Genomic DNA, 15792 nt, shown 5'->3' with positions numbered 1-15792 from the left:
AATGGAAACTTATTCCTAATTACCACCAATTGCCCTCCTTCTACTGATGCATCAAGGACCCTCAGCTGAACCACTGTTGGAAGAACTGAGAGCAGCACAAGCTTAGTATGTGCTCAGGTTAGGATCCCATGTCACCCACCAAGACTCACTTGATATTATCATAAATGAGCAAACCGGTTTATTCTGAAAGATATGCTGCCAGATTGTGTCTGGGGTAAGTAGTGAATGAATCAACATAATGATTTTACAATTTGCCTTTTCATCTTCCACAGATGCCATCTGTCCATTCAACCATTTCTAGTTTTTTTTAATTTTATGATCTTAATCTGGTCCTTGCCAATTCATTGGTTGCAGATGCACCATTCCTTGACAGCCTTGATCATTATTCATTGGGGAAACAAATTCTGTCTTACCATAAACAGGGCCCATTATCAGATTGTATCTCATTGTGCTAAATGGGATGGATTCAGAAAAGATATTGGAGCTCAAAACCAGGCCTCCATAAATTGCTGCGAACCACCATCAGCAGCAGAAAAGTGTTGCAACAGAATCTGTAATCTGGAGATACACAGGAGAACGTAGATGCAGGAACTGGAGCCAAACACAATCTGATGGAGGACTCCGTTGGTTAAGCAGCATCAGTGGGAGAAAAATAATTTGGAATTTCATGGGCTAGCATATCCCTCACTCTAGCATTAAAATAAAATTAAGGGATCAAATCTGGTCTAATATACTCTCATCTCATCAAGTGTCAATTACAGCAAAGGAATCAAATTTTGTGATTGCAGTGAAATTTGTCTTGAATCTGATGTAAAAACTGTATGCGTTTGGACATAAAACAAGGGCGACAGAAATTCCTGGACATGAAATCAAGGTGATCTTTCAAAGTCTGTTACCTAACCTCAAAAATGAGAGGGGGGGGGGGGTTATGAAACTCTTGACCCTTTTGCTCACAACAGATTTGATCAATACTTGAAATGGAAAGAAATTCTGTAAAGAGCACATTTTATATTTTGTTCATTTACAGTTGAATGAAATACATTTTCATGACCAGGAACAATTAATCATGATTTCCAATCCTCTTTGATCTGAAAATCACATTTTTTTGATGCCAAATAGAAATCTAACAGGTCTCCAGAAATCAGGTAACATTTGGTATTTCCTCAATTATGGAGAAGATGAAACAAACTTACAATTACTTCTCAGCAAATTTATTTAGTCATTAGCATCTGGCCAAGTATAATTGAGATTTATTGAAATATCTTTTCTCTGATCCTTTAAAGATTAAATTTCAAAATTGATAGAAAATGTTTATTTAACTTCATTTAAAATGAAAGGCTTACCTGTTTCTGCCTGTGACTGTTGCCATGCAAGTTTGAATGGCTTCAAAGATAATGTTAATTTCTGATTGACTGTGGCACGTTTTGGGGATTGTAATTTTTCAGGACTTATTACAGTATTCAAAGTAGTCGGGTGTTCATGTTGCTCGTAAATCCTGCAAATAAATTTCAGTTGCAATTACATTTTTCTAGTTTTATTTACAATATTCACTGCACATGCTGAAGCCTTCTCTATATTTGAAAGTCCAGGTGCAAATTGGATGACTGCTTGGCTCAACATTTTAATTCATTCCAAATATGAACAAGTTTCTGGTTTCTTATCACTTTAATTCTGTATCCTATTCCAATTTTGAACTCTTTGTCCTACAACATTCTATCTAGCTCAATGTAAATTGTGATGGAAAAGAATTACTGCACATAAAACTGGAAGTAACCCTGTCATACTGTTAAGGTAGGTGACAGAAGATTGAGATGAAGGATTATTTCAACGATGAACAATATGTTCCTCGCAGATCTATAGTTGGCTGCCAACCACATATCAATAAGTTGGGTGAAAAGATACTAAGTTGTTTATTCAAGTTATTCAAAGTTAGGTGGTGCATAAAGTTGCATGGTGGAAGGACTAATAATGCGACACATGCGAAGAAAGTTACTGGTAAAATTATCTCTGAAGAAGCCTAATTCAAGAGGACCACATTATAATGAACTAAGTTGAAGCATCAAAGTCATTTCAGTTTTCTGACTGACATTCCTGGAAGTTGCAGGAACCTCAATGGAAGTTCACTGGTGGAAACTCTTTCATCCAGAGAGTAACCTTGATCATTCATTCATAAGGTTTACAAGAACTGAATTATTCATCCAAACAATCTAACTGTTACTTGTATGTTGCAGTGTAGAAATGTTTAAGATTTATTTTCTAATGTCATTTATTAAATGTTAAAATCGTACCTTTGAATTTGTTCCTTTGAAGTGTCAATACTTGGCAAATTGTTATGCAACTGATCTGATTGAAGTTTGTTTATTACTTCGTTCTCAGACACACCAAACTGATAAAAAGTTAAATGAAAAGACTTCAAATACAGTAAAAACATAAAATAAGATTGCAGAAACACAAATATTCTAAATGTCTTCCTTATTAGTATAATATTGGATTATTTTCTACATTACTATACTTTAGATCAACTATGAGAGCTAATTAAGGAATGTTGTAATCAATCTCATGGTCCTAACATTAAAATTTCAGATTACAGCCATATTGCCCAAGATATCTCAAGGTGCTGTATTACCTATTATAGTAGTTGCAGTAGTCAAAGTTGAGGTTGCTACTTTTAATGTTCAAGATCTTTGGTAAAATGTATGTTTGGTAGAGATATGATTTTACCTAAAATGACTAAATTTGAGACTTTTCTTATGAAGGTACCAGAGAAGGGGTATATTTCATCTATGTATCAAATATTACAGGATGGTATGGATAAAAAGGGTTGGGATAAATCTAAAAGTAAATGGGAAGTGGATACTGGTTTTATTTTTTCCGAGGATGATTGGTTAGATATTTGTTATGCTAGTGTAACTAGATTGATAAATGCACATTATGCAATGATTAATTACAACTTTTTACATCAATTATATTTGACACCTGAAAAATTAAAAAATATATGGTTTTAATGAATCAGATTTGTGTTTTAGATGTGGTGATACGGTCCAACGGTTTCATGCTGTTTGGTCATGTATACATATATATTCTTTTTGGAAGAAAATTCAATCGTTTTTAGAATCTATATAAGATTAAAATAGTTTTAGATCCAACAGTATTTTTATTGGGTAGTTTTCAACCTCTGAAAGGTTTGGGATTAATAAGTTCCAGCTTGCTTTTGTATATTTAGCTTTATCCGTAGTGAAAAAATGTATTGCTAGTATGTGGAAAGATACAAATATGATTGATGGCATAATGAGATGAAATATTGTTTAATCATGGAAAAAATTACATATGTTTCGCATGATAATTATAATTTTTTTATTAATAAGTGGCTGTTATACTCAGAATATTTCCATTTCCATTTATATTGATTAGATTTTAATATGTATATTTAATATTTTTTTAATATTCTTTCTTTTTTTTATGGCTCTCCTTAGGAGAGTTGGCTGAAGGGGGGGTTCTTTTCTTTTTTCTTCTCTATATATATTTTTTAAAATGTTCATGTTCATGTTTAATTGCTATATACATCATATATTATTTGTTTTTTGAACAAATAAATAAAGTTTTTAAAAAAATAGTAGTTGCAGCATGGTACACTAATTATTTCCCCTTTCAAGTTAAAATTCTAGTAATAATGCCTACTGAAGTTTCTATAATTCTTTTTTAAAAATGTTTAAAATTTTATTTTTCATTTGCATTAATACAAGTACAGTATTTATCCATATCATACAGAATAATAAAAAACAGTACAAAAAGAATACATATTTTCATATTTTATTCCCCTACCCTCCCCCCTCCTTCCCCAAAAAGTAGAAAAAATCTGCCTGATAATCTATATCCATCATTAATTAGTTAACTTTCAAATTTACATAATGATCTTGAACCTTGAATTAACTAAGGTGAGTTGGAGCAGCAGTGGTGGACGCTGTACATGAAGTCATAGCGATAAAATCCATGTTTCCAAATCTCATCAATTTTTTTCTGGTTGATTATGTAAATTATTTTCTCTAATGGTGTACAATTTAGTAATTCCATTTGCCATTTATTCAACCCCTCATTATTGTCTAATTTCCACGTTACAGCAATGCATTCCTTGCTATTGCTACACTTAAAAACTTCTTCTGATAAATATCTGACTTCGAATCAAAAATATCTCCTAATAAAAATATTTTGGGATCTTTCAAAATTTGCATCTTCATAGCTTGTCCCAATAAAATACTGATATCTTCCCAAAATTTTTCTACTTTTTCCACATTGCCAAACTGCATGTAAGAAAGTTCTTATTTCTTATTACATCTAAAACATTGATCAGAACAATTAGAATTAATTCCACATAATTTATATGAAGCATAATATATATGATGTAAAAAATGAATTGTACCATTAATTGCCAGCTCTTCAGCGCTTGACGTCCTGCTTTGCGGAAACTGCCAAAATGTTTGGCATGGAAGTCAGCCTGAAGAAAACTGAGGTCCTCCATCAGCCAGCTCCCCACCATGACTACCAGCCCCCCCACATCTCCATCGGGCACACAAAACTCAAAACGGTCAACCAGTTTACCTATCTCGGCTGCACCATTTCATCAGATGCAAGGATCGACAATGAGATAGACAACAGACTCGCCAAGGCAAATAGCGCCTTTGGAAGACTACACAAAAGAGTCTGGAAAAACAACCAACTGAAAAACCTCACAAAGATAAGCGTATACAGAGCCGTTGTCATACCCACACTCCTGTTCGGCTCCGAATCATGGGTCCTCTACCGGCACCACCTACGGCTCCTAGAACGCTTCCACCAGCGTTGTCTCCGCTCCATCCTCAACATCCATTGGAGCGCTTACACCCCTAACGTCGAAGTACTCGAGATGGCAGAGGTCGACAGCATCGAGTCCACGCTGCTGAAGATCCAGCTGCACTGGATGGGTCACGTCTCCGGAATGGAGGACCATCGCCTTCCCAAGATCGTGTTATATGGCGAGCTCTCCACTGGCCACCGTGACAGAGGTGCACCAAAGAAAAGGTACAAGGACTGCCTAAAGAAATCTCTTGGTGCCTGCCACATTGACCACCGCCAGTGGGCTGATATCGCCTCAAACCGTGCATCTTGGCGCCTCACAGTTTGGCGGGCAGCAACCTCCTTTGAAGAAGAGTGCAGAGCCCACCTCACTGACAAAAGGCAAAGGAGGAAATACCCAACACCCAACCCCAACCAACCAATTTTCCCCTGCAACCGCTGCAACCGTGTCTGCCTGTCCCGCATCGGACTTGTCAGCCACAAACGAGCCTGCAGCTGACGTGGACTTTTTACCCCCTCCATAAATCTTCATCCGCGAAGCCAAGCCAAAGAAAGAAACCATTAATTGTATTAGTTACACTTTCATAACATAATTTTGACTGTACTTATTCTTGAATTTGTATATTTAAATCTCTTTCACATCTCAATTTATATTTAAATAAATCCTTTTTCTGCATAGTCTCTTGCAATTTTATATAAATATTAGTAATAAATCTTTTTATAAATGTATCAGTTATTAAATATTCAAATTGACTTTGTCAGGTAATCTAAAATTTGTCCCTAACTTTCCTTTTAAATAAGAAAAAATAGTATTACTTGGTATATTATTCTTATCTTTCAATTGGTCAAAAGTCAGAAAAACAGAACCAGTAAAACAATCCTTTATCCTTTTTATTAAGTTTCTATAATTCAATAACATAAAGAATTTACAAGTTGCAATATGAATTAAGAAAGACTGAAGTTACCTGTGCAGCATTCTTTGACTGTTCATACTGATCATCTGATTGCTTCTCTTTTCTAAGTGTGTCAATTTGCCCCAAAATATTATTTGTTTCAGTTTTTAACCTGGCTCTGTTAGTGTTAAGTGTTAATACAAAATATAAGAAACTTTAGTGGAATTATGTGAATGATTTGAACATGATGTCACACACTGTCAGCAATGTTTGTTATATTACCAGTAAATGCTCTGATTACAAATTTCTGGTATAAATTTTGTATCAAAATTAAGAGATTTTGAAATTATACTCTTAAGACTATTTCTTCAATTATGCTTCAATTCTTTTTGCTAACTCCAGATCATTTACATTATCTGTGGAAATAACATAAAGCAAAACACCGTGTATCAAACCTATATTAAAATATGAATACACCTTAGATTCCCACACTGCAGTTCCCAACATTCTATGATCTTTCTCACATATGAATTATGAGCAGCCTTTGCAATCTGAAGGTGCAAGCCTTGATTGTCCAAGAAAAAAATAGGTACATATTTTAAGATTTTTATGTTAATAATAAAAAGAAAAGAGTCCGGGGCAGGTAAGAAAACTTTTTTAAAAGTCTCTTACCAGGGTCTGCAGGGAGGAGTCGGCGTCGGAGGCGGCCATTGGTCGAGCGAGCGTACAGGAGAGTGTGACGGGAAGGTAAGGTCTTTTTAAAGACTCTTAATGGGGACAGAGCCTAGCAGTAGGGAGGGGAGAGGAGAGGAGAGGAGAGGAGAGGAGAGGAGAGGAGAGGAGAGGAGGGGAGGGGAGGGGAGGGGAGGGGAGGGGAGGGGAGGGGAGGGGAGGGGAGGGGAGAGGAGGACAGAAAAGAAAAGAGTCCGGGGCAGGTAAAAAAACTTTTTTAAAAGTCTCTTACCAGGGTTTGCCAGGAGGAGTCAGCGTCGGAGGCGGCCGGCCATTGGTCGAGCGAGCGTACAGGAGAGTGTGTAGGGGTTAATTGATAAAAGGCCAATAAATAAGAGGGACAGCGACCGGCCCAGAGAAAGCTAAGATAGTCTTTATTACTACTTCATTGTGGTAAGGGATGAGTGTTAAGGCTGTGTGTTGTCGGGAGTGCCAGATGTGGGAGGTCCTGGAGTCTTCCAGACTCCCGGATGTCCATATCTGCACTAGGTGTGTCGAGCTGCAGATTCTCAGGGACCGTGTTAGGGAACTAGAGCTGCAGCTCGATGACCTCAGGCTGGTTAGGGAAACAGAGGAAGTCATAGACAGGAGTTACAGCCAGGTGGTCACGCCAGGGCCACAGGAGGATGAAAGGTGGGTAACTGTTAGGAGAGGGACAAAAAAACGTAAGGTGCCAGAGATGAGCCCTGTGAATGTAACCCTCAGCAATAAGTATGCCTCTTTGAGCACTGTTGAGGGGGACATCAAGGTTGGGGGGAGCAACAGTGGCTGTGCCTCCGGCACGAGGTCGGCCCCTGTAGCTCAGAAAGGGAGGGAAAGGAAGAGGAGGGCAATTGTGGTAGGAGACTCCATAGTTAAGAGGACGGATAGGGGATTCTGCGGACGCAGCAAGGAGAACCGGATGGTGGTTTGCCTCCCTGGTGCCAGGGTCCGGGATGTTGCTGCTCGTGTCCCGGATATCCTAAAGTGGGAGGGAAAGGAGCCAGAGGTCGTGGTACATGTAGGTACCAATGACATAGGGAGAAATAGAGAGGAGGTCCTAAAATGTGAGTACAGGCAGTTAGGTAGGGAGTTAAAAAGAAGGACCGCAAAGGGGGTAATCTCTGGATTACTCCCTGTGCCACGTGACAGTGTGAATAGAAGTAGAATGAGGTGGAGGATTAACACGTGGCTGAAGGGGTGGAGTAAGGGGCAGGGTTTTAAGTTTCTGGATAACTGGGACCTTTTTTGGGGGAGATGTGACCTGTACAGTAAGGACGGGTTACGCTTAAATCCCAGGGGGACCAGAATCCTGGCAGAGGTATTTGCTAGGGCTACTCAGGATCCTTTAAACTAGAATGGTTGGGGGGAGGGAACAAAATAGTACAGAGCAGTAAGGAGAAGGTTAGAATGCAAACAAAGAAAGTTTGTAGTAAGTATTTGAATATGGATGGGCAGGTGATAGAGAAGGGAAATGCTCTGGTAGAAGATGAAGGGCAATTGGCAGGAAAAGTAAATAATGTTGTTATTAAAGATGAGGGAAAACAGGGATTAAAAATTGGGAAATCTCTGAAATTCATATATTTTAATGCCAGGAGTATTGTAAAAAGGTGGATGAGCTGAAGGTGTGGATTGATACTTGGAAGTATGATGTGGTAGTGATTAGTGAGACATGGTTGCAGGAGGGATGTGATTGGCAGCTGAATATCCCTGGGTTTCGTTGTTTTAGGTGTGATAGAGTTGGAGGGGCAAGAGGAGGTGGGGTTGCATTGCTTGTCAGGGAAAATATTACAGCGGTGCCTAGGAAGGATAGATTAGAGGGCACATCCACGGAGGCTATTTGGGTGGAACTGAGGAGTAGGAAAGGAGAGGTTACACTTGTAGGGGTGTATTATAGACCACCCGGAGGGGACCGAGACCTAGAGGAGCAAATCTGTAGGGAGATAGTAGATATTTGTGATAAGCACAGGGTTGTAATTATGGGAGATTTTAATTTTCCACATATAGATTGGGAAACACATTCTGTGAAAGGACTGGATGGGTTAGAGTTTGTGAAATGTGTGCAAGATAGTTTTTTACAACAATATGTAGAGGTACCGACCAGAGAAGGAGCAGTGTTAGATCTACTGCTGGCAAATGGGATGGGTCAAGTGACGGAGGTTAGTGTTGGCGAGCACTTCGGGTCCAGTGATCATAATGCCATCAGCTTCAATGTCATTATGGAAAGAGAGAAGTCAGGGCCAAGGGTTGAGGTTTTTGATTGGGGAAAAGCTAGATTTGAGGAGATGCGAAAGGACTTGCAGGGTGTGCATTGGGACAATTTGTTTTATGGGCAGGATGTAGTAGAGAGATGGAAGTCTTTTAAAGATCAGATTTTGCAAGTGCAAAAGCTTTATGTTCCTGTTAGGTTAAAAGGAGGGGCAAAAGGTTTGAGAGAGCCGTGGTTTTCAAGGAATATTGGAAACTTGGTTCGAAGAAAAAGGGAGGCATACATTAGATATAAGAAGCATGGAGTTAAGGGGATGTTTGAAAGATACATTGAATGTAAGAGGAATCTTAAGAGAGGAATTAGGAGAGCTAAAAGAAGGTACGAGGAAACTATGGCAAGCAGGTTGAAAACTAATCCAAAAGAGTTCTACAAATATGTTAATGGTAAAAGGAAAGCTAGAGACAAAATTGGTCCCTTAGAGAATCAGAGCGGAAAACTGTGTGTGGAGCCTAGAGAAATGGGGGAGATATTGAACAGTTTCTTTTCTTCGGTATTCACTAAGGAGAAGGATATTGGGAGATGTGAGATTAAAAAAAGCAAATTGGGTAAATATGGGGAATATAGAGATTACAAAAGATGTAGTTTTAGGGCTTTTGAAGAATATAAAGGTGGATAAGACTCCGGGACCAGACAGGATCTTCCCCAGGACATTGAGAGAAGTGAAGGAGGAAATAGCAGAGGCTCTGGCGGTAATTTTCCAAATGTCATTAGATATGGGGATAGTGCCGGAGGATTGGCGCATTGCGCATGTGGTTCCGTTATTTAAAAAGGGTTCAAGGAGGAAGCCTGGCAACTATCGGCCTGTAAGTTTGACGTCTGTGGTAGGTAAATTAATGGAGAAAATTCTTAAGAGATAGTACTTATAAACATCTGGATAGACAGGGTCTGATCAGGAGTACTCAACATGGATTTGTGGGAGGAAGGTCATGTTTGACCAATCTGATTGAATTTTTTGAAGAGGTGACTAGGAATGTGGATGAGGGTAGCGCAGTGGATGTTGTCTATATGGACTTCAGTAAGGCCTTCGATAAGGTACCACATGGAAGGTTAGTTAAGAAGGTGCAGTCTTTAGGCATAAATTTTGAGATAGTCAAATGGATTGAACATTGGCTGAAAGGGAGAGGACAGAGAGTGGTAGTGGATAATTGTCTGTCAGGTTGGAGGCCGGTGACCAGTGGTGTGCCTCAAGGATCTGTATTGGGCCCATTGTTGTTCGTTATGTACATTAATGATGTAGATGATGGGGTGATAAATTGGATTAGTAAATATGCAGATGATACTAAGATAGGTGGAATAGTGGAGAATGAAGAAGGTGTTCAAGGATTGCAGAGGGATTTGGGCTGCTTAGAAAAGTGGGCTGAAAAATGGCAGATGGAATTTAATGCTGATAAGTGTGAGGTGCTTCATTTTGGTAAGAAGAATCAGAATAGGACATACGTGGTAAATGGGAGAGCATTGATGAATACAGAAGAGCAGAAAGATTTAGGAGTAACTGTACATTGTTCCCTGAAGGTAGAAACTCACGTGAATAGGGTGGTGAAGAAGGCTTTTAGGCTTTTAAGAAGGCCTTTATCAATCATTGCATGGAATATAGGAGTTGGGAGGTGATGTTGAGACTGTATAAGACGTTGGTACGGCCTAATTTGGAGTTCTGTGTGCAGTTCTGGTCGCCTAATTATAGGAAGGATATAAACAGAGTGGAGAGAGTGCAGAGAAGGTTTACCAGAATGTTACCTGGGTTTAAGCATCTAGAGTATAGGGAGAGATTGGACAGATTAGGTCTTTATTCTTTGGAGCGTAGAAGGTTGAGAGGGGATTTGATTGAAGTATTTAAGATTATGAAAGGGATAGACAGAGTGGATGTGGATAGACTATTTCCGTTAAGAGGAGGAAAGATTAAAACAAGAGGACATGAGTTAAGAATTAAGGGGCAGAGGTTTAGAGGTAACATGAGGGGGAACTTCTTTACTCAGAGAGTGGTAGACGTGTGGAATGGCTTCCGGGAGAAATAGTGGCGGCGGAGTCAATTGTATTATTTAAGAAAAGGTTGGACAGGTATATGGATGAGAAGAAGATGGAGGGTTATGGGCATTGTGCAGGGAGGTGGGACCTAGAGAGGGGTGTTTGGTTCGGTGTGGACTAGAAGGGCCTAATGGCTGTTTCTGTGCTGTAAATTGTTATGTTAAAATATATTACTTGTTTGAATTATTTTCTGTGGAGATATAAATTCAACAGGATAAAGTTGACTGGTTGGAGGAAATCAGTTTGTGTGTGTCCAACGAGCACCAAAACAAGAACTTTCCTGAGTGGTAACCATTTAAATTTAAGCACCAGAACCTGCTGAAGATTCATAAATGTTAAATTTTGTGTACAGTAGAAGAATTGCCTAATACCAGGGAACTTGGAGAAGTGAGAAGTAAATGATTAGACTGTGAAACAAAGAACTTTCCTGAACATATACACATTACATACACGTGCACTTAGAATTAGAAGGGGGTTAAGTTAGATTAAGTTAATAGTAATAAGTTAAAGTTTGATCTTGTTATTATGTTTAAAGAAAATTAAAAGCAACTTTTATTTGAGTAACCACTGTGAATTTCTATTACTGCTGGGTTTCAGAGTCCTCTGGGCTGCTAACAATTCAAATAAATTATTTTCATTACCTAGAGTATTAGAAACCCTATAATCAAGTGATTGTAGGATTGCTTATTTCTCTGATGCACTGATACTAATCTTTACATGAGCAGCAAACTCTTGGTCTTATCACGCCAGCTAAGTTTTCACTTACCTTTGGCACAAATTCCTTGATAAAGCCAGCACCTATACTGGACAGATTTGTTTTCCACATATAAATTGCACCACTTACAACCAATTACAATTACCACATATAAACAAATTAAATTAACTCAAGAGAACACATTACCTAAGACTTATATTATCCCTCACAGACTTTATTCCTACAACGAAGTCAAGTTCCCGTTTTTAAAGGATGCACAGTAAGTGTAGCAACTAGTGCAATGCTGTTAACAGTGCCAAGAACTGGGTTTCGAATCCCACGTTGCCTGTAAGGAGTTTGTATGTTTTCTCCATCATGTCTGTATGAGTTTCCTCCCACCCTTCAAATATGTAGCGGGGGTTGTAGATGAATTGGATGTAATTGGGCGGCATGGCCTTGAAGGCCAAAAGGCCCTGTGACTGTACTGCAAGTCTAAAATTAAAATTAAAAAAATAAATTCTGTGCTCAATAAACATTGTCCAAATTCAGTGGGAAGATTTGACAGATTAGTGGTTAAGGGTTGCTGGAAGTATGTGCTTCACTCCTGGACTCCAGTGGCAGATCATTGTTGGCAAAACTCTTACAAAGACCTGCCAGTTTCACAAGGAAGAAACATCACTTTATGGGATAATTCAAGTCAATGGTCCTCCGGTATGTACCTTCCACCATTAGGATTTTATGATTCACAATTGTACTTAAACATTGATATTAATTTCTTCTTTGGAAAAAGAAAGCCAAATATATTGAAGTCTCTACCAGAATATAAAGGGTAAAGAGATGCTGGAGACGATGGTTTGGTGAATTAATTAGAAGTTTTCAAACAATCCTGATTCAATTATTTCATGGTGAAGAATACTTGAGTAAAAGTATAATGCTACCTTTCAAAAAAATTTTCTGATGTTCGAAATGAAACAAATGGAAAAGACAGAAAATTCACCATTAGTGCAGGTTATGTGAATAAATTATGTGAATTTATGATTATTATTTTGATTCCAAATGCACACTGCATGGAAAATTGAAAATGTGTAATGTTTGCTAAATATACAGTAGGTTACAGTATTTAGTATGTACCACAATGAAACCAAACACAACAAAAAAGAACCTCAGTGGATACATTTCTAAACCCCATTCATGAAGCGATCCAAAAGATGATGGCTCTGTTAAAGAGAATAAAAAAAACATTACTTTTTATTAAAAGTACAAATATTTTTTGATGAATGATTTTCATTTGAATTCTACTGCATGAATTAGTTTCTAATTACCTAGAAGATCTGCAAGGAACTCTGTCTTTTGTTTCAATTGTTCAGTGCAGTTCAATACTCTACATCGAATTTCTTCCAACTCTATTTTGTTTTTTAAAAACTCTTTAGCTTGAGGAAATTCAGAATACAGTGATTGATGCTGCTGCAGGACATCTCTGCATTGCTTTATATAATCCTGATACATTTGCCTGTGAAATATTCAAATTTTCCACACAATATTAAGGGTTGATTTACCTTCTGCAATCAAAACTCACAGCACCCACCAAATAAGAAAGTTATAATCATTGAATAAAACATTCCAAAAATAGACACAAAATCATTGTTCATTTTCTTCTAGCCCATTCTCAAAGAACAGATAAATGAGTAATTGTCTTCTTTTAAATTAATTTTCATGAAATGGACATCAGTGGCAGGCCAGAAATTATTCCTCCTCTCCAAGCAGTTCGTGGTTCATGATGTAACATAATTCATCTCATGACGATGCTGGCACAATGCTTCAAATTACAAGTTCAGAGTTTGAATTCAGATATGCTAAGATCAGAGAAGTGTGCAACTCGATGGTGGCATTCTAATATGCACGCTATCCTTGCTTCTGGATGGCAGGGATCAGTGGGATGAAAGATGCTTTGGAAGAAACCCTGAGGAATAACTACATTGCCTTTTGAAGAGGATTCATGCTGCTGGTAGTGGAGGAGGGTGTGAATGTTTAATATAGTGACTGGATGACATCAATCCCCTTTTATTATTAATAATGCGAAGATATTCAGGTATATATTCAGGCAAGTGCCAAGTATCACATCCCTGACGAGCATTGTGAATGGTTCAAAAAAGGTGAAGGAGTCAGAAGGTGAGTCATTCAGCACAAGTGGTTTAATGGTCTCGTTCACGTGGCATAGATCAGTGAAGATGGTCGCAGAAGATGGCCATAAATACAGTGGTGTTCCACCTCCATTATCCCTGACAGGTGACACATGTGCAGGCACACACATTAACAGTGAAGCAAACACAATCACTCACTTTCATACATTGAAAGAAATGTTCTCACTTATTACATTGAAACACATTTAAACTCATTAAAACACACATTGTGAAACATGCTCATATTGATATACTCAAAAATATTCACATTCACTGACATTAAAACACACACACACACACCAAAAGGTAAGCAGACACATACTCATAATGAAACACACTCATAGAACACACTTAAAAAAATGCACATGAAACACACACACACACACTTACATTCAAATACATCCATTTATATTGAAGCAGATTCACATTTAAAGATACATTCACTCATATTGCACACTGCACATATATGCTCACTCACATATTGAAACATACACGCACTATTGTTAATTTGCATACATTTAAAAATGCACTCATTCAGTCAGTTAAAGATGCATTCACATTACAATACAAAAAACATACTCAAATTAAATTTGCATAAATTAACTGAAGTAGACATATATTGAGAAATCTATACTCAATAACGCACAAACATTGAAATCTGCACATGTTCACACTGTAACACTATTCCCTAAATATTGTCTTATTTATTTATTACAATTGCATGACTTGTTGTAAGAGTTGATTAGCCCAGATAGCATGCACAATTAAGCCTTTTACTATATTGCAGTACATAAGACAATAAAGCAATTTAATTCAGGAACATACACAAATACACAGATCCCTATTGAAAGAAGTACACATGCTGAAAAACAAACATACCATGAAATATAAACCCAATTGCTTTGAAATATGCACTCACGCTAAAACAATACTCATTTGAAATACAAATATTGAAATGCACATCTTACAAAATAATCACAGATGCTAAAATGTACTCAAACATGTACAAACATTGAAAGACATAAGCATTGAAATAAATGCACTCATATTTAAAGCATAGTATGTGCTTTCTTGACTGCCACATCAATGTGCTTGTCATGTCATTGGAGATATTTATTTCAAAGAACGAAAATATCTACTCTTTTGACTTCAGTGCTAATAATGTGGACAGGGGTGTGGACTCTGTCCCCTCTCCTAGAGTCAGTGATCATCTCTTGCATCTTACAGACATTGAGAGGTTGTTATCTTGGCACCATACCATTAGACTTTCAAACTCTGTATTACGTATTTCATACCCAGCCCACTACTGCAGTGTCATTGGCAAATTTGAAGATGGAGTTGGAAGGGTATTTAGATGTACAGTGTGGGTGTAGAGAGGGGACATGCACAACCTTGAGAAGTGTCAGTAACAAGTTTGTTCGTGGAGAAATGTTGTTGAACAAGAAAGTCTGCAAATACTGGGGTCAAGTACATATACAAATGTACTGAAGAAATTCACATGAAAGCATCACATAAAAGACACGCACATGCATCAGTTTAACACTCCCATAGAAACACATGCATTAACTCTTTATGACATTAAAAGGCAGGCCCACTCAAACTAAAACATACATAATCTTACTGAAAATCACACAGAAGTGACATGGTCACACATAATGGAACACACTCATTCGCTTTCAGTCATATTGAAATGCAGGAAAAATGCATCAAAACATACACACACTCATTAATATAAAAACACCTTCAAACACTCGAAAAACACATGCTCATTCACATTAAAGTACACACGACACTAATTCGTGCATGCTCACAAGCTCATAAATTGAACAACATACACAATCATATTGATCCACACATACCCTCAATGTATGTTGTTTTACTCATATTGAAACACATACATTGAAATAAAATACCCAATATTCGAACTGTGAATGCTCTCACACTGAAACATCTATACTGTCTATTGAAACACATTCTCAGACAAACATACTGTGATTGAAACATTGTCACATTGAAATACTAACACAAATAACACATACTAACAAAGAAACATGCACATTGAAACGCAAACTAAAACAATCATAATGAAATGCATTCAAGTCAAGTCAAGTTTATTGTCATCTGATTGTAAAAGTACAACCTGGTGAAACAGCATTCTCCACCCATCCATCACAGAAACTCTTTTTTATATGA

General features: G+C 37.7%; 1 protein-coding gene across 6 annotated transcripts in view; it reads right to left on the bottom strand.

Annotated features, from left to right (window-relative positions):
- LOC138753376 (protein SIX6OS1-like) overlaps positions 1-15792 on the bottom strand; it is a 121343-nt gene that overhangs the window by 43779 nt on the left and 61772 nt on the right. For all 6 annotated transcript variants that reach the window (XM_069916292.1, XM_069916291.1, XM_069916293.1 and 3 more), the window contains 5 exons: positions 12742-12929; positions 12594-12636; positions 5796-5901; positions 2289-2386; positions 1344-1495 (listed from right to left, as the gene is read on the bottom strand). In XM_069916292.1, coding sequence (XP_069772393.1) covers positions 1344-1495; positions 2289-2386; positions 5796-5901; positions 12594-12636; positions 12742-12929 — 587 coding nt within the window. The remainder of the gene's footprint in view (positions 1-1343; positions 1496-2288; positions 2387-5795; positions 5902-12593; positions 12637-12741; positions 12930-15792) is intronic.

The sequence above is a fragment of the Narcine bancroftii genome, chromosome 2, assembly GCF_036971445.1.
Source record: "Narcine bancroftii isolate sNarBan1 chromosome 2, sNarBan1.hap1, whole genome shotgun sequence".
Lineage (NCBI taxonomy): Eukaryota > Metazoa > Chordata > Chondrichthyes > Torpediniformes > Narcinidae > Narcine > Narcine bancroftii.
Note: the sequence above shows the minus strand (reverse complement) of the source record. Positions and strands in the feature narration are given on the sequence as shown.